Here is a 26,457-nt window from a genome sequence, read left to right as displayed (position 1 = left end):
CGGCAGCTGTCGGGGTGGTGAGGGGCCCTAAGGGGCCCTGGGCACCCCAATGGCAGCTGGCGGGGTGGGGAAGGGCCCTGGGCTCCCCAAAGGCAGCCGGCGGGGTGGGGAGGGGCCCTGGGCGCTCCAAAGGCAGCCGGCGGGGTGGGGAGGGGCCCTGGGCGCCCCAAAGGCAGCCGGCGGGGTGTTGAGGGGCCCTGGGCGACCCAATAGCAGCTGGCGGGGTGGTGAGGGGCCCTAAGGGGCCCTGGGCGCCCCAATGGCAGCCGGCGGAGTGTTGAGGGGCCCTGGGCGCCCCAATGGCAGCCGGCGGAGTGTTGAGGGGCCCTGGACGCCCCAATGGCAGCCGGCGGGGTGGTGAGGGGCCCTGGATGCCCCAAGGGCAGCTGGCAGGGTGGTGAGGGGCCCTGGACACCCCAACGGCAGCTGGCGGGGTGGTGAGGGGCCCTGGGCGCCCCAACGGCAGCTGGCGGGGTGGTGAGGGGCCCTGGGCGCCCCAATGGCAGCTGGTGGGGTGGGGAAGGGCCCTGGGCGCCCCAAAGGCAGCTGGCGGGGTGGTGAGGGGCCCTGGGTGCCCCAATGGCAGCTGGCAGGGTGGTGAGGCGCCCTGGACACCCCAACGGCAGCTGGCGGGGTGGCAAGGGGCCCTGGGCGCCCCAACGGCAGCTGTCGGGGTGGTGAGGGGCCCTAAGGGGCCCTGGGCACCCCAATGGCAGCTGGCGGGGTGGGGAAGGGCCCTGGGCTCCCCAAAGGCAGCCGGCGGGGTGGGGAGGGGCCCTGGGCGCTCCAAAGGCAGCCGGCGGGGTGGAGAGGGGCCCTGGGCGCCCCAAAGGCAGCCGGCGGGGTGGTGAAGGGCCCTGGGCGCTCCAATGGCAGCTGGCAGGGTGGTGAGGGGCCCTGGGCGCCCCCAAGGCAGCTGGCGGGGTGGTGAGGGGCCCTGGACGCCCCAACGGCAGCTGGCGGGGTGGTGAGGGGCCCTGGGCGTCCCAATGGCAGCTGGCGGGGTGGTGAGGGGCCCTGGGCGCCCCAATGGCAGCTGGGGGGGTGGGGAAGGGCTCTGGGCGCCCCAAAGGCAGCCGGCGGAGTGGTGAGGGGTCCTGGACGCCCCAATGGCAGCCGGCGGGGTGGTGAGGGGCCCTGGGCGCCCCAATGGCAGCCGGCGGGGTGGTGAGGGGCCCTGGGCGCCCCAAAGTCAGCCGGTGCGGTGGTGAGGGGCCCTGGGCGCCCCAATGGCAGCCGGCGGGGTGGTGAGGGGCCCTGGACGCCCCAATGGCAGCCGGCGGGGTGGTGAGGGGCCCTGGGCGCCCCAATGGCAGCTGGCGGGCTGGTGAGGGGCCCTGGGCGCCCCAATGGCAGCCGGCGGGGTGGTGAGGGGCCCTGGGCGCCCCAATGGCAGCCGGCGGGGTGGTGAGGGGCCCTGGGCGCCCCAAAGTCAGCCGGTGGGGTGGTGAGGGGCCCTGGGCGCCCCAATGGCAGCCGGCGGGGTGGTGAGGGGCCCTGGACGCCCCAATGGCAGCTGGCGGGCTGGTGAGGGGCCCTGGGCGCCCCAATGGCAGCTGGCGGGCTGGTGAGGGGCCCTGGGCGCCCCAATGGCAGCTGGCGGGGTGGTGAGGGGCCCTGGACACCCCACCGGCAGCTGGCGGGGTGGTGAGGGGCCCTGGGCGCCCCAACGGCAGCTGGCGGGGTGGTGAGGGGCCCTAGGGCGCCCTGGGTGCCCCAATGGCAGCTGGCGGGGTGGGGAAGGGCCCTGGGCGCCCCAAAGGCAGCCGGCGGGGTGGTGAAGGGCCCTGGGCGCCCCAAAGGCAGCCGGCGGGGTGGTGAGGGTCCCTGGGCAACCCAATGGCAGCTGGCGGGGTGGTGAGGGGCCCTGAGGGGCCCTGGGCGCCCCAATGGCAGCCGGCGGAGTGTTGAGGGGCCCTGGGCGCCCCAATGGCAGCCGGCGGAGTGTTGAGGGGCCCTGGACGCCCCAATGGCAGCCGGCGGGGTGGTGAGGGGCCCTGGATGCCCCAAGGGCAGCTGGCAGGGTGGTGAGGGGCCCTGGACACCCCAACGGCAGCTGGCGGGGTGGTGAGGGGCCCTGGGCACCCCAACGGCAGCTGGCGGGGTGGTGAGGGGCCCTGGGCGCTCCAATGGCAGCTGGTGGGGTGGGGAAGGGCCCTGGGCGCCCCAAAGGCAGCTGGCGGGGTGGTGAGGGGCCCTGGGCGCCCCAATGGCAGCTGGCAGGGTGGTGAGGTGCCCTGGACACCCCAACGGCAGCTGGCGGGGTGGTAAGGGGCCCTGGGCGCCCCAACGGCAGCTGTCGGGGTGGTGAGGGGCCCTAAGGGGCCCTGGGCACCCCAATGGCAGCTGGCGGGGTGGGGAAGGGCCCTGGGCTCCCCAAAGGCAGCCGGCGGGGTGGGGAGGGGCCCTGGGCGCTCCAAAGGCAGCCGGCGGGGTGGGGAGGGGCCCTGGGCGCCCCAAAGGCAGCCGGCGGGGTGGTGAGGGGCCCTGGGTGACCCAATGGCAGCTGGCGGGGTGGTGAGGGGCCCTGAGGGGCCCTGGGCGCCCCAATGGCAGCCGGCGGAGTGTTGAGGGGCCCTGGGCGCCCCAACGGCAGCTGGCGGGGTGGTGAGGGGCCCTGGGCACCCCAATGGCAGTTTGTGGGGTGGGGAAGGGCCCTAGGCTCCCCAAAGGTAGCCGGCGGGGTGGGGAGGGGCCCTGGGCGCTCCAAAGGCAGCCGGCGGGGTGGGGAGGGGCCCTGTGCGCCCCAAAGGCAGCCGGCGGGGTGGTGAAGGGCCCTGGGTGCTCCAATGGCAGCTGGCAGGGTGGTGAGGGGCCCTGGGCGCCCCCAAGGCAGCTGGCGGGGTGGTGAGGGGCCCTGGACGCCCCAACGGCAGCTGGCGGGGTGGTGAGGGGCCCTGGGCGCCCCAATGGCAGCTGGCAGGGTGGTGAGGCGCCCTGGACACCCCAACGGCAGCTGGCGGGGTGGTAAGGGGCCCTGGGCGCCCCAACGGCAGCTGTCGGGGTGGTGAGGGGCCCTAAGGGGCCCTGGGCACCCCAATGGCAGCTGGCGGGGTGGGGAAGGGCCCTGGGCTCCCCAAAGGCAGCCGGCGGGGTGGGGAGGGGCCCTGGGCGCTCCAAAGGCAGCCGGCGGGGTGGGGAGGGGCCCTGGGCGCCCCAAAGGCAGCCGGCGGGGTGGTGAGGGGCCCTGGGTGACCCATTGGCAGCTGGCGGGGTGGTGAGGGGCCCTGAGGGGCCCTGGGCGCCCCAATGGCAGCCGGCGGAGTGTTGAGGGGCCCTGGGCGCCCCAACGGCAGCTGGCGGGGTGGTGAGGGGCCCTGGGCGCCCCAACGGCAGCCGGCGGGGTGGTGAGGGGCCCTGGGCGCCCCAATGGCAGCTGGCGGGCTGGTGAGGGGCCCTGGGCGCCCCAATGGCAGCCGGCGGGGTGGTGAGGGGCCCTGGGCGCCCCAATGGCAGCCGGCGGGGTGGTGAGGGGCCCTGGGCGCCCCAAAGTCAGCCGGTGGGGTGGTGAGGGGCCCTGGGCGCCCCAATGGCAGCCGGCGGGGTGGTGAGGGCCCCTGGACGCCCCAATGGCAGCTGGCGGGCTGGTGAGGGGCCCTGGGCGCCCCAATGGCAGCTGGCGGGCTGGTGAGGGGCCCTGGGCGCCCCAATGGCAGCTGGCGGGGTGGTGAGGGGCCCTGGACACCCCACCGGCAGCTGGCGGGGTGGTGAGGGGCCCTGGGCGCCCCAACGGCAGCTGGCGGGGTGGTGAGGGGCCCTAGGGCGCCCTGGGTGCCCCAATGGCAGCTGGCGGGGTGGGGAAGGGCCCTGGGCGCCCCAAAGGCAGCCGGCGGGGTGGTGAAGGGCCCTGGGCGCCCCAAAGGCAGCCGGCGGGGTGGTGAGGGTCCCTGGGCAACCCAATGGCAGCTGGCGGGGTGGTGAGGGGCCCTGAGGGGCCCTGGGCGCCCCAATGGCAGCCGGCGGAGTGTTGAGGGGCCCTGGGCGCCCCAATGGCAGCCGGCGGAGTGTTGAGGGGCCCTGGACGCCCCAATGGCAGCCGGCGGGGTGGTGAGGGGCCCTGGACACCCCAACGGCAGCTGGCGGGGTGGTGAGGGGCCCTGGGCACCCCAACGGCAGCTGGCGGGGTGGTGAGGGGCCCTGGGCGCTCCAATGGCAGCTGGTGGGGTGGGGAAGGGCCCTGGGCGCCCCAAAGGCAGCTGGCGGGGTGGTGAGGGGCCCTGGGCGCCCCAATGGCAGCTGGCAGGGTGGTGAGGTGCCCTGGACACCCCAACGGCAGCTGGCGGGGTGGTAAGGGGCCCTGGGCGCCCCAACGGCAGCTGTCGGGGTGGTGAGGGGCCCTAAGGGGCCCTGGGCACCCCAATGGCAGCTGGCGGGGTGGGGAAGGGCCCTGGGCTCCCCAAAGGCAGCCGGCGGGGTGGGGAGGGGCCCTGGGCGCTCCAAAGGCAGCCGGCGGGGTGGGGAGGGGCCCTGGGCGCCCCAAAGGCAGCCGGCGGGGTGGTGAGGGGCCCTGGGTGACCCAATGGCAGCTGGCGGGGTGGTGAGGGGCCCTGAGGGGCCCTGGGCGCCCCAATGGCAGCCGGCGGAGTGTTGAGGGGCCCTGGGCGCCCCAACGGCAGCTGGCGGGGTAGTGAGGGGCCCTGGGCACCCCAATGGCAGTTTGTGGGGTGGGGAAGGGCCCTAGGCTCCCCAAAGGTAGCCGGCGGGGTGGGGAGGGGCCCTGGGCGCTCCAAAGGCAGCCGGCGGGGTGGGGAGGGGCCCTGTGCGCCCCAAAGGCAGCCGGCGGGGTGGTGAAGGGCCCTGGGTGCTCCAATGGCAGCTGGCAGGGTGGTGAGGGGCCCTGGGCGCCCCCAAGGCAGCTGGCGGGGTGGTGAGGGGCCCTGGACGCCCCAACGGCAGCTGGCGGGGTGGTGAGGGGCCCTGGGCGCCCCAATGGCAGCTGGCAGGGTGGTGAGGCGCCCTGGACACCCCAACGGCAGCTGGCGGGGTGGTAAGGGGCCCTGGGCGCCCCAACGGCAGCTGTCGGGGTGGTGAGGGGCCCTAAGGGGCCCTGGGCACCCCAATGGCAGCTGGCGGGGTGGGGAAGGGCCCTGGGCTCCCCAAAGGCAGCCGGCGGGGTGGGGAGGGGCCCTGGGCGCTCCAAAGGCAGCCGGCGGGGTGGGGAGGGGCCCTGGGCGCCCCAAAGGCAGCCGGCGGGGTGGTGAGGGGCCCTGGGTGACCCAATGGCAGCTGGCGGGGTGGTGAGGGGCCCTGAGGGGCCCTGGGCGCCCCAATGGCAGCCGGCGGAGTGTTGAGGGGCCCTGGGCGCCCCAACGGCAGCTGGCGGGGTGGTGAGGGGCCCTGGGCGCCCCAACGGCAGCTGGCGGGGTGGTGAGGGGCCCTGGGCGCCCCAATGGCAGCTGGCAGGGTGGTGAGGCGCCCTGGACACCCCAACGGCAGCTGGCGGGGTGGTAAGGGGCCCTGGGCGCCCCAACGGCAGCTGTCGGGGTGGTGAGGGGCCCTAAGGGGCCCTGGGCACCCCAATGGCAGTTTGCGGGGTGGGGAAGGGCCCTAGGCTCCCCAAAGGTAGCCGGCGGGGTGAAGAGGGGCCCTGGGCGCTCCAAAGGCAGCCGGCGGGGTGGGGAGGGGCCCTGTGCGCCCCAAAGGCAGCCGGCGGGGTGGTGAAGGGCCCTGGGCGCTCCAATTGCAGCTGGCAGGGTGGTGAGGGGCCCTGGGCGCCCCCAAGGCAGCTGGCGGGGTGGTGAGGGGCCCTGGACGCCCCAACGGCAGCTGGCGGGGTGGTGAGGGGCCCTGGGCGTCCCAATGGCAGCTGGCGGGGTGGTGAGGGGCCCTGGGCGCCCCAATGGCAGCTGGGGGGGTGGGGAAGGGCCCTGGGCGCCCCAAAGGCAGCCGGCGGAGTGGTGAGGGGCCCTGGACGCCCCAATGGCAGCCGGCGGGGTGGTGAGGGGCCCTGGGCGCCCCAATGGCAGCCGGCGGGGTGGTGAGGGGCCCTGGGCGCCCCAAAGGCAACCGGCGGGGTGGGGAGGGGCCCTGGGCGCTCCAAAGGCAGCCGGCGGGGTGGGGAGGGGCCCTGGGTGCCCCAAAGGCAGCCGGCGGGGTGGGGAGGGGCCCTGGGCGCCCCAAAAGCAGCCGGCGGGGTGGGGAGGGGCCCTGGGCGCCCCAAGGGCAGCCGGCGGGGTGGTAAGGGGCCCTGGGCGCCCCAAAGGCAGCCGGCGGGGTGGGGAGGGGCCCTGGGCGCCCCATAGGCAGCCGGCGGGGTGGGGAGGGGCCCTGGGCGCCCCAATGGCAGCCGGCGGGGTGGTGAGGGGCCCTGTGCGCCCCAAAGGCAGCCGGCAGGGTGGTGAGGGGCCCGGGGCGCCCCAATGGCAGCCGGGGGGGTGGGGAGGGGCCCTGTGCGCCCCAATGGCAGCCGGCGGGGTAGGGAGGGGCCCTGGGCTCCCCAATGGCAGCCGGCGAGGTGGGGAGGGGCCCTGTGCGCCCCAATGGCAGCCGGCGGGGTGGGGAGGGTCCCTGGGCTCCCCAATGGCAGCCGGCGGGGTGGGGAGCGGCCCTGGACGCCTCAATAGCAGATGGCGGGGTGGGGAGGGGTTTTATTATACTTTAGATTGTACGCTCTTAGAAGCAGTATATATATATATATATCTATTTATAGTAGCAGCTTTCCTGCACCTATAATTACATATATATACACATACATACAGCAATAAGCAGCAGGACAGATTGGATCCAGGGTGATAACCGATCGCCACATCTGGGGTCAGGAAGGAATTTTTTTGCCCTCCTGAGGTAGAACTCTCCGGGGGGTTTTTTCGCCTTCCTCTGGATCTTTGGGTCCGGCGGCTCTCATCTCAGGACAATGGTGGACTGCTCAGAAGGACCGCAGCAAGTTCTGTGGTCTCCACCGGGCCGACCTGAGAGTCACTGTGATCCTTGCGTCATTTATTAAAAGGGCCGGTAATATTTCATTACAATGTTGCTTATTTCTATTCTAATAAAATATTCTATAAATCTACATGGTGGTGTTTGTCTTTTGTCTAGATTTCTCCTTACACAGCGGTCATGATGAGAGTGATCGCTGCCGCCCCTTATTCTAGAAGTATATAATAATTTGAATCCTCTCCCAGTGACACGGCGGCAGCTGCTGCGGGACAGGAGCTATAGGGGCTCTATATGGAGAGCTGAGAACATACAGCTGTACCTATAGTGATGTCATAATGGCTTCTCCTGTCCCCAGTTACAAGTGTTTGGGAGTTCAGTCTATGATGGGGGCGCTAATATTGTCCGTTTCCTCATGTCTACACAACGGACTAACTGAAAAAGACTGAAGACTGGACAAGAAGGCCAACTGAGTACAGAAGACACAACAGGGGTCTCACATACAAAAATAGGAAACTGACTAAAGAGGTGTCGTTCACAGGGTGCAACAAGTAGCCATGGGGGCTCCTGATCCATACAAACCCCACACCTGAAGGACATATATGTACATTCTATTGGGTAAAGGGGAAAAGTTCCTCACAGTCATCCCATGCAAAAGTATCCTTAAAGGAAGTGTCCAGAATCAGAATATAATGCGAATGAAAATTTGGGAGGCTCAGGGACCCACTGGGGTTAAATTGTAACCAATCCAACCACAGCCTTTGCCATAAGCTTAAAAACCCTCAGTTGGGTCCTCCTTAAAAAGTAAAATGTATACATCAGGGGCGTTTCCTGGCGTATAAGCCAAACACGTCTAATCATGGAAAAACATTAGATGATGGACAGAGATAGCCTCTGAAGGGTCTCTGTAGACCTGTATGCAGGCCAGAAGACACAAGTATCAGTTCCATATATCAAAACTGTCTACCAATATGCAAATAAGGGAGATGGAACAATACCTCTGCAGCGCCACCTACTGGATGGCAGCATTCCTGCAAATCAATGCCCTACTCTTCATAAAGGTCTGTAGAGAAATGATTGGGAATTGTAAACCAAGTCAGAATCCATACACAGACAGCTGTTTCAGGGATTTTGCCCCTCATCAGAGTGCAGCAGGATGCTTGACTAGTAAGAGGCCTATGATGTGGGTCGTTAGGGGTAATATCACTCCTTAAGGAGACACCTAGAAGGCGAAGGTATTAGTGTTTCTTGAAGCCACCGGAAGCTAGGGGTTTGACAGGAGGAACGCCCCTCTCACACCCCCAGCTCCCGATAGGGTCAAGGCACAAAGGTCCTAGCAGCGTGTAGATTGATTTTAGGTGTCCCTGCAGGTTAAGGATGAAGCGTACTTCTCCACTATTATGAGCTGTAAATGCTGCCATTTTACAGCTGTAACATGGCAGCATTTTCAGCAAGTAATATAAGCCTAAGAAGACAAACAACCCTCACCCTAAAGCAGCGGGGGTCGGCTAAAATCAATGCACACGCTGTAGTCCTACCCACAGCCCCGTCCCCCTCACTGTGACCCAGTGCTCCTACAGCCTTCCCCAGAGCCTCCCCGTTGCCTTTCCTCTGTGGAACCCACCGCGGCCCTCGCTCCCTGTCTGCCGCCGTCGTTGTCTGCTCCGACGTCCTGGCAATGCAGCGAGGCCGTACGCCGGCTCTCTGCGTGTGCTCTCACCGCTGTTGTGTCCCTGCTCCCGGGCGCAGCGAAAAACTACGAGATTTCCGCCGGGAGAACCGCTGGTGCAAAACCTGCGGCGGCTTTGAAGCGGCCCAGACGCTCGCTCTTCCGCTGCGGCCGGCACTCCCATAGAGGAGAGCGCGGCCGCAGCGGAAAAAAAAAATAGACATGCTGCGGTCGGCAAATCCGCGCCGCAGCGGCGGCTTCTGCCGGCTTAGCCGCAGCGGATTTGCCGTCCCGTGTGGACGAGATTTCTCAGAAATCTCGTCCACATGGCTGGCTAATCCTGGGATTAGCGTCCGCATGCGGATTTGCCGCGGCGAAATTCCGCACGGAATTTCCATGGCAAATCCGCCCCGTGTGAACCCAGACTTATTGTACTTTTTTGCGCTGCTCACATCAGCGCGGTCCCAGCAGCGCCATATGAGTAGGTGGGCCAGCCGATTTAGTCCCAGGTGTTTTCAATTTTCCACGCAAAATTGCACCTTTCAGTGCGCAATTCTGTGCAGACGGTGCACAATTGCAGACCTAAATAGAGTATGTCATGTTTTTTTTCTGCGCCCTCAAAAAACATGCAGAAAAAAACATGCGCCGACACAGTTTCAGCCTGGGGGTGCATGAAGGCTTTGGCAGTGGAAGGGACTGCTGTGTTGCCCTTTGACCCGACAAGCTCCAGGTCGTGGTGCCACTCACTAGATGCCTTGACGCAACCTCACTGCTGGTCATGGTTGTGGCAGCGTTCCCGCAGCATAGGGACTCGAGGGTGCAAGGTCGCAGGGATACAGCGCGAACTTGGGTTGAGTGACACCTGAGTCGCCATGTAACCCTAGCCTTATGGGGTGCAACTGGCACAAACTTATGGGGCATCTGAGGGTGCTTCAGCGTATGATCGAGAAATTGTGTACAGCACAGTGCTATGGGGCAGCTGCAGCCTGCATGCACTGTTATGGGGCATCAGTGGGTGGCACACGTGAGGTGGTTGGCTCTGGCGCACACTGTGTTATGCACGTTGAGGATTGCTGCTAGCTTCCGCTTTTATCTTTATCATGTTTGGGTTCTCAGACGCTTCTTTACACTGCGCATGCTCCGGAGCGAGAATCTTCCTAGGGTTAAGTCACTTTTGTCCAGTCACGTGGTGTTCATCACGTCTTGGTTTCCCAGTGAAAGCGATAGTCGCGCTGACCTTTAGTGCTCTATGAGGGATCGCTCATGGACAGGAAAGCGGCGAGCACCGGCTGTACAGGTATGACCGTACCGGACACGTGTAATGTAGTCATACAGCGCACATGTATGTAGACGCTGTGGAGGACACTCCTGAGGCATGAGCTTTCCTTGTCAGTCTGCCATGTTCCTCAGAATGTCATCCAGTGCGTTATACGGGATTTCCTGTCAGAATGTCATCCAGCGCGTTATACGGCTCTTCTGCGCATGCGTGCCAGACGAATGACGTCACGCGCGTGCGCAGAAGAATGGGAACCCCGGGGAGTTTAAAATCTCCTGGTTCCCGGCTCCTGAAGGTAGCCGGGAACCAGGAGATGTCCCCGGGGACCGCGGTGAGCGGTCCCCGGACCCGCGATAGCGGCGATCGCGAAAAAGTTTTTAAAAAAGTAAAAGTTAGCTTAATTTAACCTCCCCTCATGGATCGGATCCATGAGGGGAGGTGAAAATACTCACCCCCGGTCCTCAGCGGCGTCCCGGTCTTCCGGGACCTGAGTCCCCTTCTGCGCATGCGCGCCAGATGATTGATATCGGGCGCGTGCACAGAGGGGCTCAGGAACCGGGAAATTTAAAATCCGTCTGCTCCTGGCTGCCATGTGTAGGAGCAGAGGGATGTCACTGCAGAGATGATCACTGTTATCCAATGGATAGCAGTGATCATTTCAAGTAAAAAAAGTGTAAAAAAGTAATTAAAAAAAAGGGTAAAAAAGGAAAGAAAAAAGTTTAAACCGCTTACATTTCATCTTCCCTTACAGATCATATCCGTGAGGGCGGATGAAATTACATACCTAAGGCCCCCGGATTTATCCGCAGACCTTACCACAGCTTCTGCGCACGCGCCCGTCGCCAAAGCGGCAGACGCATGCGCAAAAGGCGTGGATTGCCAGGATAACTTAAAATCTCCCTGCTCCTGGCTACAAAACTTAGCCGAGAGCCTGGAGATTTCACGGGGGGCCGCGGTGAGTGGTTCCTGATCCCGTGTTCGCCGTTATACAATAGATAATGGCGGTCACGTAAAAGTTAAAAAAAAGAAAGTTAGTTTCATCTCCCCTCACCGATGCGATCGGTGAGAGATGAAACTTTTTACCGGAGGCCCCCGTATTTGCACCCCGACTCGATCCTCATCCGTGAACTTACCCAGATTCTGCACATGCGACCGCCGGCAAAACACCGGACACATGCGCAGGAGTCGGGGAGCCCAGGAAACTTAAAATCTCCTTGCTCCCAGCGACCAACGGTCACCGAGAGCCTGGAGCAGTGACAGGTGGCCTCGTTTAGCGTTCCCCGGTCACGTGATAAAAAGGTAGCGATCTACCTTTGGCCGGTCTCACATGACTAGATAGGAATTACGGATTCCGCATGTGTCTGATCCGCGGTAATACGCAGATCAATCGCATTGGATTACACAATTCCGCTCACATTAGTGGGTTGGAATTGTGTAACCCACTCGCAGAAAAGAGAACGCAGCAGGTTCTATTTTACCGCGGATATCCGCAGCATAGAGCCCATTGTGCTCCATGGTCGCGGATATACCCGCAGCCCATACGCAACTACATTGTATACGGGCTGTGGGTACACGTGTCATCGCTAAGCGACGGTGTGGGAAATACAAGCAAAAAGATATATACTGCGCATGACCGCCTGTGTGAGTCGGCAGCTATGCGCAGTACATTACATAGCCGTACGCAGGGTCCCCGCCAGGCTCACAGCTGGGATCCGCTGCAGGCCTCTGCAAGCGGATTCCACCTACGGCCGTGTGAGCCCGGCATTATTCAGACCACTACCTGTAATACGTAATTTACAAGAAGCCCCGGGAACGTTCGCCTTCCTGCAGTTCCAGGAGCAGCTTGTTGAGCGTCTTCTGTGCGAGACCGCCGAACCTCCGCAAGCTTACGGAGACTCACGGAGCGCCACTTTTTACACCCCATACCCACCACTGAGGTCACGAAATACCCCCAAGCATGAGAGGAGGGGGGATACCCGGTTTTCTTGCCCCATGTGCCCAACCCAACGAGCCTCCGTAATTACCCCTGTCTTCGGACATAAAACGCGGTTTATATTATCACTTTTATCTAATATTTAGGGAATGCCAAAAAATGGGGATGGCGGGGGGGAGGGGGAGTTATTTTTAGGAAGTCAATTTTTTTTCCGTATCAGTGGGCAATGGGTCCTGGAATTTATTCAGTTCTGCCCTGAAATCCAGCGGCCATTCCCTCCATTATAGGCCTAGCCATGTGTCCTGTAAGTAGTTTAGGGCCACAATGGGTATGTTTCTGAACTCGGGTCAAATGGGAGTATCTATTTTGGGGTGAACATCTTCATTCCTATGTACACTCTACAAAAAAAACCAGTTTTTAAATTGACAAAATTGCCAAAAAAATGAAAATCGTAATTTTTTCCTTCTGCTTTGCTTAGATTCAGTCAAATACTGTGGGGTCAAAATATGCAGTACACCCCTAGATGAATTTGTTAAGGGGTCTAGTTTTCAAAATTGGGTCAATTGTGGGGGTTGTTTTTCGTTTTGGCCGCTCAATGTCTCTACAAGTGGGCAATGGGGACTGGAATTTATTCAGTTGTACCCTGAAATCCAATGGGTGCTCCTTCCATTATAGGCCTAGCCATGTTTCCTTTAAGTAGATTAGGGCCACAATGGGTATATTTCTGAACACGGGACAAACGGGGGTATCCATTTTGGGGTGAACGTCTTCATTCCTATGTACACTGTACAAAAAAAACAGTTTTTAAATTGACAAAATTGCCAAAAAAATTAAAATCGTAATTTTTTCCTTCTGCTTGGCTTAGATTCATTCAAATACCGTGAAGTCAAAAAAGTCATCGTACCCCTAGATAAATTCATTAAGGGGTCTACTTTTCAAAATGGGGTCACTTGTGGGGGTTCTCCATCGTTTTGGTCACTCAAGGGCTCTACAAGTGGGCAATGGGGACTAAATCTCCTTCAAGCAAAATTTCTGTTCCGAAAGCCACCGGTTGCTCCTTTCATTTTGGGCCCCATTGTGCATACAGACGTAATGCTAGGGCCACAATGGGTATATTTCTGAACACGGGACAAACGGGGGTACCCATTTTGGGGTGAACGTCTTCATTCCTATGTACACTGTACAAAAAAAACTGTTTTTAAATTGACACAATTGCCAAAAATATGAAAATCGTAATTTTTTCCTTCGGCTTGGCTTAGATTCATTCAAAAACCGTGAAGTCAAAAAAGTCATTGTACCCCTAGATAAATTCGTTAAGGGGTCTACTTTACAAAATGGGGTCACTTGTGGGGGTTCTCCATCGTTTTGGTCACTCAAGGGCTCTACAAGTGGGCAATGGGGACTAAATCTCCTTCAAGCAAAATTTTTGTTCCGAAAGCCACCGGTTGCTCCTTTCATTTTGGGCCCCATTGTGCATACTGACGTAATACTAGGGCCACAATGGGTATGTTTCTGAGCACGGGACAAACGGGGGTATCCATTCTGGGGTGCAAATCCTCATTTTCATGTGTACTATAGAAAAAAGTCCTGTCTTTAAAATGACATATTTGCAAAAATATGAAATTTTAGTTTTTCTCTTCTAAATTGCATTGACTCCTGAAAAAAAACTGCGGGGTTAAAATACTAATGACACCCCTCAGTGAATACGTTAAAGGGTGTAGTATTTTAAATGGGGTCACTTGTGGGGGTATCTATCATTTTGACTTCTATGAGCCTTTGGAATCTTGGCTTGATGTAGGAAAACAAAGTGTTCCTCAAAATGCTGAAAAGTAATGTTAAATTTGTACGTCTCCTAAATGGTTAAAAAAAACACGAAGGTTTTTCCAATGTGCACCCAAAACAAAGTAAACGGGTGGAAATATATATCTTAGCAAAAATTTCTATATTATGTTTGCACATATTTGAGATATTGCAGTTGGAAATGATAAAAAAAGGCGATTTTTTCAAAATTTTCCCAATTTTGGTGCTTTTAATAAATAAACACAAATTCTATCGGTCTTTTTTTTCCGCCTAAATGAAGTACAACATGTGGCGAAAAAACATTGTCAGAATAGCTTGGATATGCAAAACCTTTATGGTGTTTTTCCATGTTAAAGTGACACATGTCAGATTTGCAAAATTTGGCCTGGTCATTAAGGCTCAAACAGGCTTGGTCACTAAGGGGTTAAGTCAGAGAAAATATATTTTTTTAAAAAGTAAGATGCTCTTCTTTTCTGTACTAAAAATCCTCATAGAAGTCTATGGGGTTTGCAAATACATAAGGAGATGCGTAATTCCACGGGAGAAGGCCAGTTCAGTCTAATGAGATCCACGTGTTCCATTTCAAGCAGTGCGTCCAATGAACATACCCAGCTGGCGGGAAAAGTACAGTAAAATACACCGATATGCTCTCAAAAAAGTTTTGTTCAGTGTACAAAAAAGTTGCGCTGAGGCGCACGTAAATGCACATACACTCGCGTGAAGGAGCCCTTCGCAGATGAAGCAGAGGGGCCTCCTGTCACCCATCGGCAGCCCGCACTGTGATTGCAAGGTAACATTAGTTTCCCATGGCAGCCGGTTGCCTGACAAAAGCCTCCATGTCCACCATGTAGCTCAGCCTATTAGGTAGGTCCCGCCTCCAGCAGAGTCTAAGACCTCATGTCCACGGTCAGAATCGAATTGTGGAATCCGCACAGATGATCCGCATTTCAATATGCCCATAGACATTTATTGGGCATCCGCATGTAATTAAATACCTGCAGATGTCAATTTTTCCTGGCATGCGGATCGCACGTGCAAGAAAACACCGTCAGCATGCTCCATTTTCTGCGGTTCCCCGCACAGACGGCGGACCCGTGGGAAAGCAAGAGATTTTTTTTTTTTTTTTAAGTTGAAAAATCCCTGCTCCCAGAAAGCACTGCCCCTGATCGGCTGAGCTCTGTAACCAATCAGGGGCAGCCCCCAGCCATCAATGATTGGTCACAGCGCTCATCCAATCACAGGCAGCCCTTAGCAATGAATGGCTGAGAGCTGTCTGTGATTGACTGAGTGCTGTGACCAATCACAGGCAGCGCTCACCTGTCAATCAATGATGGCTGGGTGCTGCCACTGATTGGTTACAACGCTCAGCCGATCAGGGGCAGTGCTTTCTGGTGGCGGGGATTTTTTAATCCCGGGCCTACAGAAGACGTCTGCTGGGGCTGGACGGCTCTTCTAGGTGAGTCAAATTTTTTTCTCAGTTTTCTTTACAGCTAGAGAGGATTTTAAGGGAAGGGCTTATATTTCAAGCCCTTCCCCGAAAATAATTGCTGCGTTGCTTGCCTGCAACCCATAGCTTTCAATGGGGCTGCAGAAGCCCTAGCCCCATTGAAAGCAATGGATAGCATTGCGGGCCTCTGTCACAGCTATGGCAGAGGATTCCTTCATATTCACAGTCCCCGCAGCGATGAAGGAATCTCCTGCCATAGCCGTCACAGCTGTGTCAGGGGAGCGCGATGTACTGCCTATGTTTTCAATGGGGCTTGCGCCGGCCCTATTGAAGCCAAAAGGCGATAGTGCTGCTTTTTCTTAGCGCTGCGAGTGTGCAGTGAAGGCTTCGCAAAAGAGAATAAAACCATTAAAAAATCATTGGTTTCATTTTTATGCGTTTTCACTCACTGTCGCAATGCAAAATAGCCTATCGCCAGTGTGAAACCGGCCTGAAAGAGATATCCGGGCGTCATCTTAGGCCATGTGAACCGCTGGAAAATTCTGATGCGGATTGCAGTAGGGTTGCCGTGGATCTGTGCGGGGGTTAGACTTGTTTAATGGGGAAAACAGGAAAACCTGACACAGATTCTCAGCCGAGTCACGTTAAGCAGTGACGTCAGTTCTTTTTTTTTTTTCCCCCATGACATGGATTTCAGATTTATGCCTATAAAAAAAAATAAAGCACAAACCCCCCAAAAACCTTTCAAATAAATGGGACACTTGATGAGGATTCGATGCAAATTCCAGGTGAACACGGCTTTAAATAGTTTCTTTTGCTTTTTTTTATGAAGAGTAGAATTGGATTTGTTCTTTCTCTTGTAGACTTGCAGATATGAGGTCTAGGAGCACAATTCAAACTCTAATGGATATGGTCCCGGGGAAGCGGAGATTCGGCATGTACCGCTTCTTGCCTTTCTTCTTTGTCCTCGGAGGAGCCATGGAATGGTTTATGATCAATGTTCGAATTGGCAAGGAAACATTTTGTAAGTACTGCAGTCTTCCTGCTTCCTCAAAACATCTTGTGTTACATACAGATATCCTGTCGCCTTACTCTAGTAGATTCTCTAGTTTTTGGGCGCTGTGTGTGTATAATATATATATATTCCCATGAAAGGCATTTTTTTAATTGGCTTTATTAGCATTTCCCTTATGCCCATGACGGCACCAGTGAAAGACCACCTCCCATCCAGACAGGAAACAGGAACCTCACAGATCTCTTTAAAGGCGGGAACACCCTTCACCTCACCAGTTCCTGTTTCCTGTCCTTGGGACATCTTGGGAAATGCTGAGCTAGCTGTTTGGCTGCCTCTACTCTGTCATGGCTTTCTTCAGGATGGGCCGCAGGGCCTTACTCCCAAACTCGATGGCATGAGAGGTTACCTGAGTCATTCCATGTCAAGTGGTCTAATGCTCCCCACCTTCATATCTGAGATTTTGTTCAAAATCTGTGTATTACACGCCCATGGTATCAAAAGAAATTTCCCAAAGTTTTATGTTCCTACAGCTAATGTTTCCTGAGTTTGATCCCTCTGTTAGGGGGTGTCTGCAAGTACACTCACAACAATGAATAAAGTGGTATTTTTTTAGATTCAAAACTTCCACTTGGTTGGTTGGGGTTCAACATCAGGAAAGAGTACCAATACTTCAAGGCTACAAGACAGCGTTTGAGTTTCACTAGTACTCTATTGGGGGATTCTCCAATCCAATGAACTGTTGGCCATCAGTAGTGTAGTACTTCAGGCTATAAACCTCCCTAATTAGTAAACTAGTATAATCTCTCTTGGGTGCGTATGGGGAAATAACATTACTTACTAGAGATGAGCGAACGTACTCGTCCGAGCTTGATGCTCGTTTGAGTATTAGCGTGTTCGAGATGCTCGTTACTCGAGGCGAGCACCATGCGATGTTTGAGTTACTTTCACTTTCATCTCTGAGACGTTAGTGCGCTTTTCTGGCCAACAGAAAGACAGGGAAGGCATTACAACTTCCCCCTGCGACGTTCCAGCCCTATACCACCCCCCTGCAGTGAGTGGCTGGCGAGATCAGGTGTCACCCGAGTATATAAATCGGCCCCTCCCGCGGCTCACCACAGATGCATTCTGACAGAGATCAGGGAAAGTGCTGTCTTGCTGGAGTTGCTATAGGGAGAGCGTTAGGAGTTATTTTAGGCTTCAAGAACCCCAACGGTCCTTCTTAGGGCCACATCTAACCGTGTGCAGTAGTGTGGAGGCTGCTTTTTGCAGTATTGCACTTTTTTTTTTTTTGTATATCGGCCGTGCAGAGCATTGCGTTCAGAGCATTGCGTCCTGCAGTAATTTTACATAGTCCAGGGCCAGTAGTGGTGAGGCAGGGACAGAAGACACATACAGTCTATATAGGCAGTGGGCTTTTCCAAAAACATTTGGGAAAAAAAATCTATTTGGGCTGCCTGTGACCGTCCTCAGTGTACTGCGTCTCTGCTGGGGGTAGTTGTCCTAATTCATACGCAGCCAGCTAAGTGTTACAACAGGCTTGCGCAAAATTCTTTCCTGGCTCTGCTGTGCATTCCGTAAGCGAAGTCAGCCTCCAACCACAGGCCAATAAGCGGCACATTTAATTACAGCGTTCTATTTCTGCTCTACTCGTAATACCACCAGCATGCGCAGGCATATGATGGCCAAGCACCCCACAAGCTGGGACGAAGGCCGTTCAGCGCCTCCGGTTTGCACCACTGTCCCTCTCCCTGTGCTCAAGCGTTACACGTGCACATAGCCAAATTGATCAGCCTGGAGATGCTGCCGTATAGGCTTGTGGAAATGGAGGCTTTCAAATACATGATGGCGGCGGCCCCGCGCTACTCGGTTCCCAGTCGCCACTACTTTTCCCGATGTGCCGTCCCAGCCCTGCACGACCACGTCTCCCGCAACATTGTACGCGCCCTCACCAACGCGGTTACTGCCAAGGTCCACTTAACAACGGACACGTGGACAAGCACAGGCGGGCAGGGCCACTATATCTCCCTGACGGCACATTGGGTGAATTTAGTGGAGGCTGGGACAGAGTCAGAGCCTGGGACCGCTCACGTCCTACCCACCCCCAGAATTGCGGGCCCCAGCTCGGTGCTGGTATCTGCGGCGGTGTATGCTTCCTCCACTAAACCACCCTCCTCCTCCAACGCAACCTCTGTCTCGCAATCAAGATGTGTCAGCAGCAGCACGTCGCCAGCAGTCGGTGTCGCGCGGCGTGGCAGCACAGCGGTGGGCAAGTGTCAGCAGGCCGTGCTGAAACTACTCAGCTTAGGAGAAAAGAGACACACGGCCCACGAACTGCTGCAGGGTCTGACAGAGCAGACCGACCACTGGCTTTCGCCGCTGAGCCTCCAACCAGGCATGGTCGTGTGTGACAACGGCCGTAACCTGGTGGCGGCTCTGCAGCTCGGCAGCCTCACGCACGTGCCATGCCTGGCCCATGTCTTTAATTTGGTGGTTCAGCGCTTTCTGAAAAGCTAACCACACTTGTCAGACCTGCTCGGAAAGGTGCGCCGGGTCAGCGCACATTTCCGCAAGTCCAAGACAGACGCTGCCACCCTGCGGGCCCTGCAACATCGGTTTCATCTGCCAGTGCACCGACTGCTGTGCGACGTGCCCACACGGTGGAACTCTACGCTCCACATGTTGGCCAGACTCTATGAGCAGCGTAGAGCTATAGTGGAATACCAACTCCAACATGGGCGGCGTAGTGGGAGTCAGACCCCTCAATTCTTTACAGAAGAGTGGGCCTGGTTGGCAGACATCTGCCAGGTCCTTGGAAACTTTGAGGAGTCTACCCAGATGGTGAGCGGGGATGCTGCAATCATTAGCGTCACCATTCCTCTGCTATGCCTCTTGAGAAGTTCCCTGCAAAGAATAAAGGCAGACGCTTTGCGCTCGGAAACGGAGGCGGGGGAAGACAGTATGTCGCTGGATAGTCAGAGCACCCTCATGTCTATATCTCAGCGCGTTGAGGAGGAGGGGGAGGGGGAGGAGACAGCTTGGCCCACTGCAGAGGGTACCCATGCTGCTTGCCTGTCATCCTTTCAGCGTGTATGGCCTGAGGAGGAGGAGGAGGAGGATCCTGAAAGTGATCTTCCTAGTGAGGACAGCCATGTGTTGCGTACAGGTACCCTGGCACACATGGCTGACTTCATGTTAGGATGCCTTTCTCGTGACCCTCGCGTTACACGCATTCTGGCCACTACGGATTACTGGGTGTACACACTGCTCGACCCACGGTATAAGGCGAACCTTTCCACTCTCATACCCGAAGAGGAAAGGGGTTCGAGAGTGATGCTATACCACAGGACCTTGGCGGACAAACTGATGGTAACATTCCCATCCGACAGCGCTAGTGGCAGAAGGCGCAGTTCCGAGGGCCAGGTAGCAGGGGAGGCGCGGAGATCAGGCAGCATGTACAGCGCAGGCAGGGGAACACTCTCCAAGGTCTTTGCCAGCTTTCTGGCTCCCCAGCAAGACTGTGTCACGGCTCCCCAGTCAAGGCTGAGTCGACGGGAGCACTGTAAAAGGATGGTGAGGGAGTACGTAGCCGATCGCACGACCGTCCTCGGTGACGCCTCTGCCCCCTACAACTACTGGGTGTCGAAGCTGGACACGTGGCCTGAACTCGCGCTGTATGCCCTGGAGGTGCTTGCTTGTCCTGCGGCTAGCGTCTTGTCAGAGAGGGTGTTTAGTGCGGCTGGGGGAATCATCACGGATAAGCGTACCCGCCTGTCAACCGACAGTGCCGACAGGCTTACACTCATCAAGATGAACAAAGCCTGGATTTCCCCAGACTTCTCTTCTCCACCAGCGGACAGCAGCGATACCTAAGCAATACGTAGGCTGCACCCGTGGATGGAAGCATCGTTCTCTATCACCATCAAAAACGGGGACCTTTTAGCTTCATCAATCTGTGTATTATATTCATCCTCCTCCTCCTGCTCCTCCTCCTGAAACTTGACGTAATCACGCCGAACAGGTAATTTTTTTTAGGCCCACAAGGCTCAGTCATATAATTTTTGTAAACAATTTTTATACGTTTCAATGCTCATTAAAGCGTTGAAACTTGCACCTGAACCAATTTTTATTTTAACTTGGCTGCCTCCAGGCCTAGTTACAAATTAAGCCACATTAACCAAAGCGATTAATGGGTTTCACCTGCCCTCTTGGTTGGGCATGGACAATTTTTCTGAGGTACATTAGTACTGTTGGTACACCAATTTTTTTGGGCCCTCGCCTACAGCGTAATCCAATTAATTTTTTGCCCACCTGCATTAAAGCTGACGTTACATCAGCTGTGCTGGGCACTGCAATGGGATATATTTATGTACCGCCGGTGGCTTCCTGGCACCCACCCATGCTGTCGGTCCACACGGAGTTGTAACTGCATGTGTCCACTTCTAAAGAACCCCAGTCTGACTGGGGAATGCAGTGTGGGCCCAAGCCCACCTGCATTAAACCTGACATTACCTCAGCTGTGCTGGGCACTGCAATGGGATATATTTATGTACCGCCGGTGGCTTCCTGGCACCCACCCATGCTGTCGGTCCACACGAAGTTGTAACTGCATGTGTCCACTTCTAAAGAACCCCAGTCTGACGCATGCAGTGTGGGCCGAAGCCCACCTGCATTAAACATGACATTACCTCAGCTGTGATGGGCAATGCAATGGGATATATTTATGTACCGCCGGTGGGTTCCAGGGAGCCACCCATGCTGTCGGTCCACACGGAGTTGTAACTGCATGTGTACACTTCTAAAGAACCCCAGTCTGACTGGGGCATGCAGTGTGGGCCGAAGCCCACCTGCATTAAACCTGACATTAGCTTTGCTGTCCAGGGCACTGCAATGGGATATATTTATGTACCGCTGGTGGGTTCCAGGGAGCCACCCATGCTGTTCGTCCACACGGACTTCACAATAGGGAGTTGTACCTGCCTGTGTCTACTTATAAAAAAAACCCAGTCTGACTGGGGCATGCAGTGTGGGCCGAAGCCCACCTGCATTTAATCTGACGTTAGCTCTGCTGTCCAGGGCACTGCATTGGGATACATTTATGTACAGCCGGTGGGTTCCAGGGAGCCACCAATGCTGTGGGTGCACACGGAATTCCCATTGCGGAGTTGTACCTGCCTGTGACTATTTATAAAAAAACACGGTCTGACTGGGGCATGCAGACACCTTGACAGAATGAATAGTGTGTGGCACATAGGTTCCCCATTGCTATGCCCACGTGTGCAGCTCCTGATGGCGGTGGCACAGGATTATATTTCTCACTGCTTCTGTACAGCATTGTGGGCTATCGCCCCGCCCCTTTTAAAGAGGGTCGCTGCCTAGCCATGCCAACCCTCTGCAGTGTGTGCCTGCGGTTCCTCCTCATGGCAGACGCACTTATAAATAGACATGAGGGTGGCGTGGCATGAGGGCAGCTGAAGGCTGTGCAGGGACACTTTGGTGTGCGCTGTGGACACTGGGTCGTGCGGGGGGGGGGGGGGGGTTGGGCAGCATGTAACCCAGGAGAAGTGGCAGCGGAGTGTCATGCAGGCAGTGATTGTGCTTTGTTGGAGGTAGTGTGGTGCTTAGCTAAGGTATGCATTGCTAATGAGGGCTTTTCAGAAGTAAAAATTGTTGGGAGGGGGGGGCCCACTCTTGCCGCTATTGTGGCTTAATAGTGGGACCTGGGAACTTGAGATGCAGCCCAACATGTAGCCCCTCGCCTGCACTATCCGTTGCTGTGTCGTTCCCATCACTTTCTTGAATTGCCCAGATTTTCACACAAGGAAACCTTAGCGAGCATTGGCGAAATACAAAAATGCTCGGGTCGCCCATTGACTTCAATGGGGTTCGTTATTCGAAACGAACCCTCGAGCATCGCGAAATTTTCGTCCCGAGTAACGAGCACCCGAGCATTTTGGTGCTCGCTCATCTCTATTACTTACACATAATCAGTTTTCCATGGGCCCACGACAGCAGCGCTAATTTTCCCCCTTCTGCTAGATTTAAAAAAAAAAAAAAAGATAAAATAGTAAAAGGAAGTCAATGGAATGTCATAAAAAAGGACTGAGGAGGTGAAGGGTTTTCCCGCCTTTAAAGAGATCTAGGAGCTTCCTGTGTCGTGTCCGTATGGGAGGCGGTCTCTCATGGGTGTTATTTTTCTCAACCATTTGTCTTTTGTAGCTGGTATACATTGTAGACTTCTCAGTCTTATTCATTGTTGAGGCCCTCAGACGAGCTCTCTGGCATCCTGGTCTCCAGCCCTCCTCCTCGTCCCCTAGCCTATTCTAAGCTCAAATCTTAAAAAAATAAAGAAATAAATATATATTACACTACACACATATACAGTGAATGTAAAAAGTCAACCCCCCCCCCCCTGAAATGCTGTGTGGAAGGGGTGTCTTTTGTAGTTTGTCTGTAATTAAATTGTCAAATCTTTTCCTCCTTTTTGAATATGTATATTATAAAATGTAGAGTTTGAACTCAGATTAGGCTCGGAAGAGAACAGGGAGGAGGCAGGAGACCAATTAGAAATTATGCTTTTTATCACAGAATAAGATGCAATTCATTAAGAAAAATAAATAAATTGATGCAAAGGGAATCTGTTATTACTGAATGTGGTACAAGGACTTATAAGCTATTTCTCTGTTATCAGCCCAAAGGCTGAAGCATATTATATATTGTTATGTATCTACCAAATAAAATGTAGCTAAGATACACTGTGTAACCAGATACCAGGAGCCTGAACTGGAATACACCCCTGCTTGCTCTACCTCTCCCTACCCTGCTGTAATAAGTCTCCCATATAGTTAGCTGAGAACGCAGTGTAAGTGGAAACTGGGAGATTGCAGCTACAATCCCCATGGGCCCCCTATCTCTCTTTCTAGCTTCCTGTATCTCCCTCCCACCTTTTCTGTATGTAACTCACATAAGTGAAAGTAAATATACTTTTCCTGGTTTCTTTATGTGATGAAAAGATAAGATGAACCAATAATTGTCAGGGAACTGGGGTCAGGGTAACTGGAAGTCCCTGAAACTACCTGCAACTCCTGTCCCTACCTACTTGCCCCCCTAGGCTAGGCCCTAGGGTGACAACTGGGCAACAGTCCCTAAACTCGCTAGGGATGCAGGGCAGGAGTCAGACTCACAGACAAATACAGGTAAACACACAAACAGAAAGGCAGGTCAGACAATCCGGGTTAGCAACAGGAGAGAATGAGGTACAAGGGGCCAGGCGATGGCAAAGTCAGGTCTGAAGCCAGAGAGTCAAGGCAGGAAATCCAATACAGGTAACGCGGGTGTAGCTGGAGACCAAACATACACTGGCAAGGTCCAGAGGAAACTGAGTGGCTTAAACGCTGTCAGAACTCCTGCCCCAGCAGCTGATAGGGGCAGGGAGCCTGACAGCAGCAGGACCCAATCCCAGGACGCCGGGAGTGAACAGCCCCCGGTACCTGCTCAAAACAGGCAGCGACAGAAGGAACACGCCTGGGCGTCATGGCAATGGGGATGCGGGGCAGTAACCTGCCGCGGCCCCAGTAAAACGGCTAACTAGGCGCACGGGAGCGTGCGAACTGGTGCATCGGACCGCGGCAACCAGGGAAGGTCTCCAAGATCGGGACTCCTCTGCGCCGCAGCCTGGGTAATAGGACTGGTAGTGCGGGCACAGAGACCCTCAGAGCCGCCAGACCTGACAATAAATGTTCGCTTTTTAATAAGTAAAGCTCTGTCCATGATGTAATAGGGACCCAGAGATTTGGATTCAATATACAAACATCCCTCTGAGCCTGTCAACCTTATAATAAACATTTGTTCACTTCCTATATGCACTGGGTTTACATCAGAAGTCGGATCGTACATGACTACCACAGATGGATGGAAAGCTGTTAATGAGCGGGAAAGCCACAGCTCATGAATATCAAGAACTACACAGAATACGCTCATCGTTCATTGAGCAGCGCTGTGCAGATACAAAATTTGAACAGGCAGATTACTTAGTGCGTCGCTCAATGCACTTCCAGCTGACACCGAAGGAGGTAAGTATAACACATCCCCGGACTCAGTGGGTCACATACTATCAGCCCATAAGTCTCTTTAACCACTGACCGCTACAGGACGTTAGTTTACATCCTGGCTGTGGAGTAGTTAACTCAACAGTAAACTTGTAAACTTGCCAGTAATCACAGAGGGCCGATGGCTTGCCATGGCAACTAGATGCCACGCATTGGTGTCCAGGCCTGCCACTGTTTGTGATCAGAAGTACTGCAATGCATTATTATAGTGATCAGGGACATAAACCAAATATGTGAGTTTTTAAATATTTCTAATCATTGTATCCGTAACTACCTGTACATTACTTGAACACTATTTATCCTGCACGTCAAATGTAAGGTAAAAAAAACTTTAAAAACTGAGGCAAAATGCTTGTTTTGTTCATTTTGCCTTACAATAAAAAACCACAATAAAAGTGAACAAAAAAGACCTATGTACTATCAAACAGTACCAATAAAAACTGCAGCTCGACACGAAAAAACAAGCCCTCACAGAGCTCCATCCAGGGAAAAATAAAGTTATGGGACTCAGAATGCAACGATGTTAAAAAAAAAAAAAATTCCAAAAATTGTTTTTTATTGTGTAAAAGGGGAGAAACCTAATAATAAATTTAATACCAAAAATAAATTTGGTATCCTCCTAATCGTATCAGGCTACAGAGAAATATATATTGTTCATGCTGCATGATTAACACATCAATTCTACACATTGTTTTTTTGTTTATTTTTTTTTTCTCTGTCCCCCAATAAAAATGTATAAAAGTTTTACAATGCATTTTATTTAACCAAAAAGGGTACCAATGGCTCTTGAAAAGTGTAAATCGTTGCATCCTTCTGGCCAAGAAGGGCCGGGTCCTTAAGGAGTTAAATGTTTCTGATCTTCCTTTCAGATGATGTGTACAGAAGACGCCAGTCGGAGAGAATGTGTGAACAAAGAGCTTTCCTGCAGCAAATTGCCAACTCAAATACCTCACAGAGTAAAAACCATGACTGAAAATAAATATGTATTTCTCATAAAATGGCTTTGGCATTGTCAGTTATTTGTCCCCAATTTGATGACCAATGTCACATGAGTGTAATATTCGCACATTTCTGGGATTTCTGGCCTTAAGGCCTCCTGCACATGGGCGGGTCGCACCCCGCATGCGGGATTCCCGCAGCGTAGTTCAACCCGGTGCCCGGCAGGCGTACCTCTCCAACATTATTCTCCTCTGCTGCGAATGTGCCAGCCAGAACTGCAGCGCACATGCGCAGTATAGAGGACGCCGTGTCATTACGCAACCACAGAACGGACGGCTTCCATTGACTTTAATCGAAGCCTGCCGTTCGTAGCCCGCACAAAATCGCAGCATGCTGCAATTTCTTCCCCACGAGCAGAAAATGACAATTGCATATTCTCATAGCATGCTATGGGCTGGATTTGCTGCAGAATCCAGCTCCAGATTTCGCAATGCAACTCCGTCCGTGTGCAGGAGGCCTAATGGAGACATTCAGAGGTTTCCAGTGAAAAACTGGGGCAGAACCCAATAAAAGTTGGTTTATATACTCAGTGGGGATTGGAGTTTAAATTTTTTTTCTTTTTTGAAGGATAAAATAGTACCGAAAGTGGCCACCCGGGGAATAATTAATGGCTAAGTACTAGCCATTCTTGTTAGGGACTGGAATATGTTTACTATATGAGGGCTCAGTCATTTGTTATGTTGGAAAAACCTATATACAGGATTTTATGTGTGATATGTGGTCCTCTAGATACGGATCAGTGTGGTCCTTGGATGTGGTCGGTATGGTGAGCGCTATTTGGACATGGTTCTGCAGATGGGGTACGGTGGGCGCTCCTTGGACGTTGTCCTACAAATGGGGTACGGTGTATGCTCCTTGGACGTGTTTAATAATTTGTTAGCACTTCACGGTTTAACCAGTGAGGTACCCTCCGGTGATGTTAGAGTCCTAGTCCTGCAGTCCTCTGTACCAATCTGAATAGCAGACTGACACAATCCTTTCACTAGCTGCATTATATATGCCATGGCAATCACATGCAGCGCCACATATTCCCCTGGTGGCAACATTTGGCTGCCAGTCTGCACCGCTATTTCTAACAGTAAAAATGGAAATCTAACAGATTGGAAACAAACTAACAGCATTCTGTTTTTTTGAAAACCCATTGAAATCAATGGGGGAAAAATATGGAAACGTTTAATTCCATTTTTCTGAGCCAGACACGAAACAAACAGATGGAATTTTGACAGAAAGCCCTAAAGCAGGCGTGAAAGCAGCCTTAGCTGAGCAAGGGATCTCTTAGGCTGTGTTCACACGGGGCAGATTTGCGGTGGAATTTCCGTGCAGACCCTCCTCATGGAAAT

The 26,457-nt window shown here is 55.1% G+C and overlaps 3 protein-coding genes across 4 annotated transcripts in view; 1 reads left to right on the top strand and 2 right to left on the bottom strand.

The window, feature by feature from the left end:
* Nucleotides 1-15,512, bottom strand: part of LOC136619670 (protein polybromo-1-like) — a 33,272-nt gene extending 17,760 nt beyond the window's left edge. Inside the window, exon 1 of the mRNA XM_066594435.1 lies at nucleotides 15,448-15,512. Coding sequence (XP_066450532.1) covers nucleotides 15,448-15,512 — 65 coding nt within the window. The remainder of the gene's footprint in view (nucleotides 1-15,447) is intronic.
* The window catches only part of LOC136620188 (protein polybromo-1-like), a 162,951-nt gene that overhangs the window by 18,898 nt on the left and 117,596 nt on the right, over nucleotides 1-26,457 (bottom strand). The window lies entirely within an intron of this gene.
* LOC136619837 (ubiquinol-cytochrome c reductase complex assembly factor 5-like) lies at nucleotides 9,799-25,116 on the top strand. Of its 2 annotated transcripts, none has more exons than XM_066594575.1 (3): nucleotides 9,799-9,839; nucleotides 15,862-16,022; nucleotides 24,988-25,116. In XM_066594575.1, the coding sequence occupies exons 2-3, from the start codon at nucleotides 15,872-15,874 to the stop codon at nucleotides 25,089-25,091; spliced, it is 255 nt and encodes an 84-aa protein (XP_066450672.1). In that variant the 5' UTR covers nucleotides 9,799-9,839; nucleotides 15,862-15,871; the 3' UTR covers nucleotides 25,092-25,116. The 2 variants fall into 2 exon arrangements, with proteins under 2 accessions (XP_066450672.1, XP_066450673.1); XM_066594576.1 differs by lacking the exon at nucleotides 9,799-9,839 and adding an exon at nucleotides 9,858-9,884.

Source organism: Eleutherodactylus coqui, chromosome 3 (assembly GCF_035609145.1).
Source record: "Eleutherodactylus coqui strain aEleCoq1 chromosome 3, aEleCoq1.hap1, whole genome shotgun sequence".
NCBI classification, from domain to species: Eukaryota; Metazoa; Chordata; class Amphibia; order Anura; family Eleutherodactylidae; genus Eleutherodactylus; species Eleutherodactylus coqui.
The sequence above is the reverse complement of the archived record's forward strand: the minus strand, read 5'-3'. Positions and strand labels throughout refer to the sequence as shown.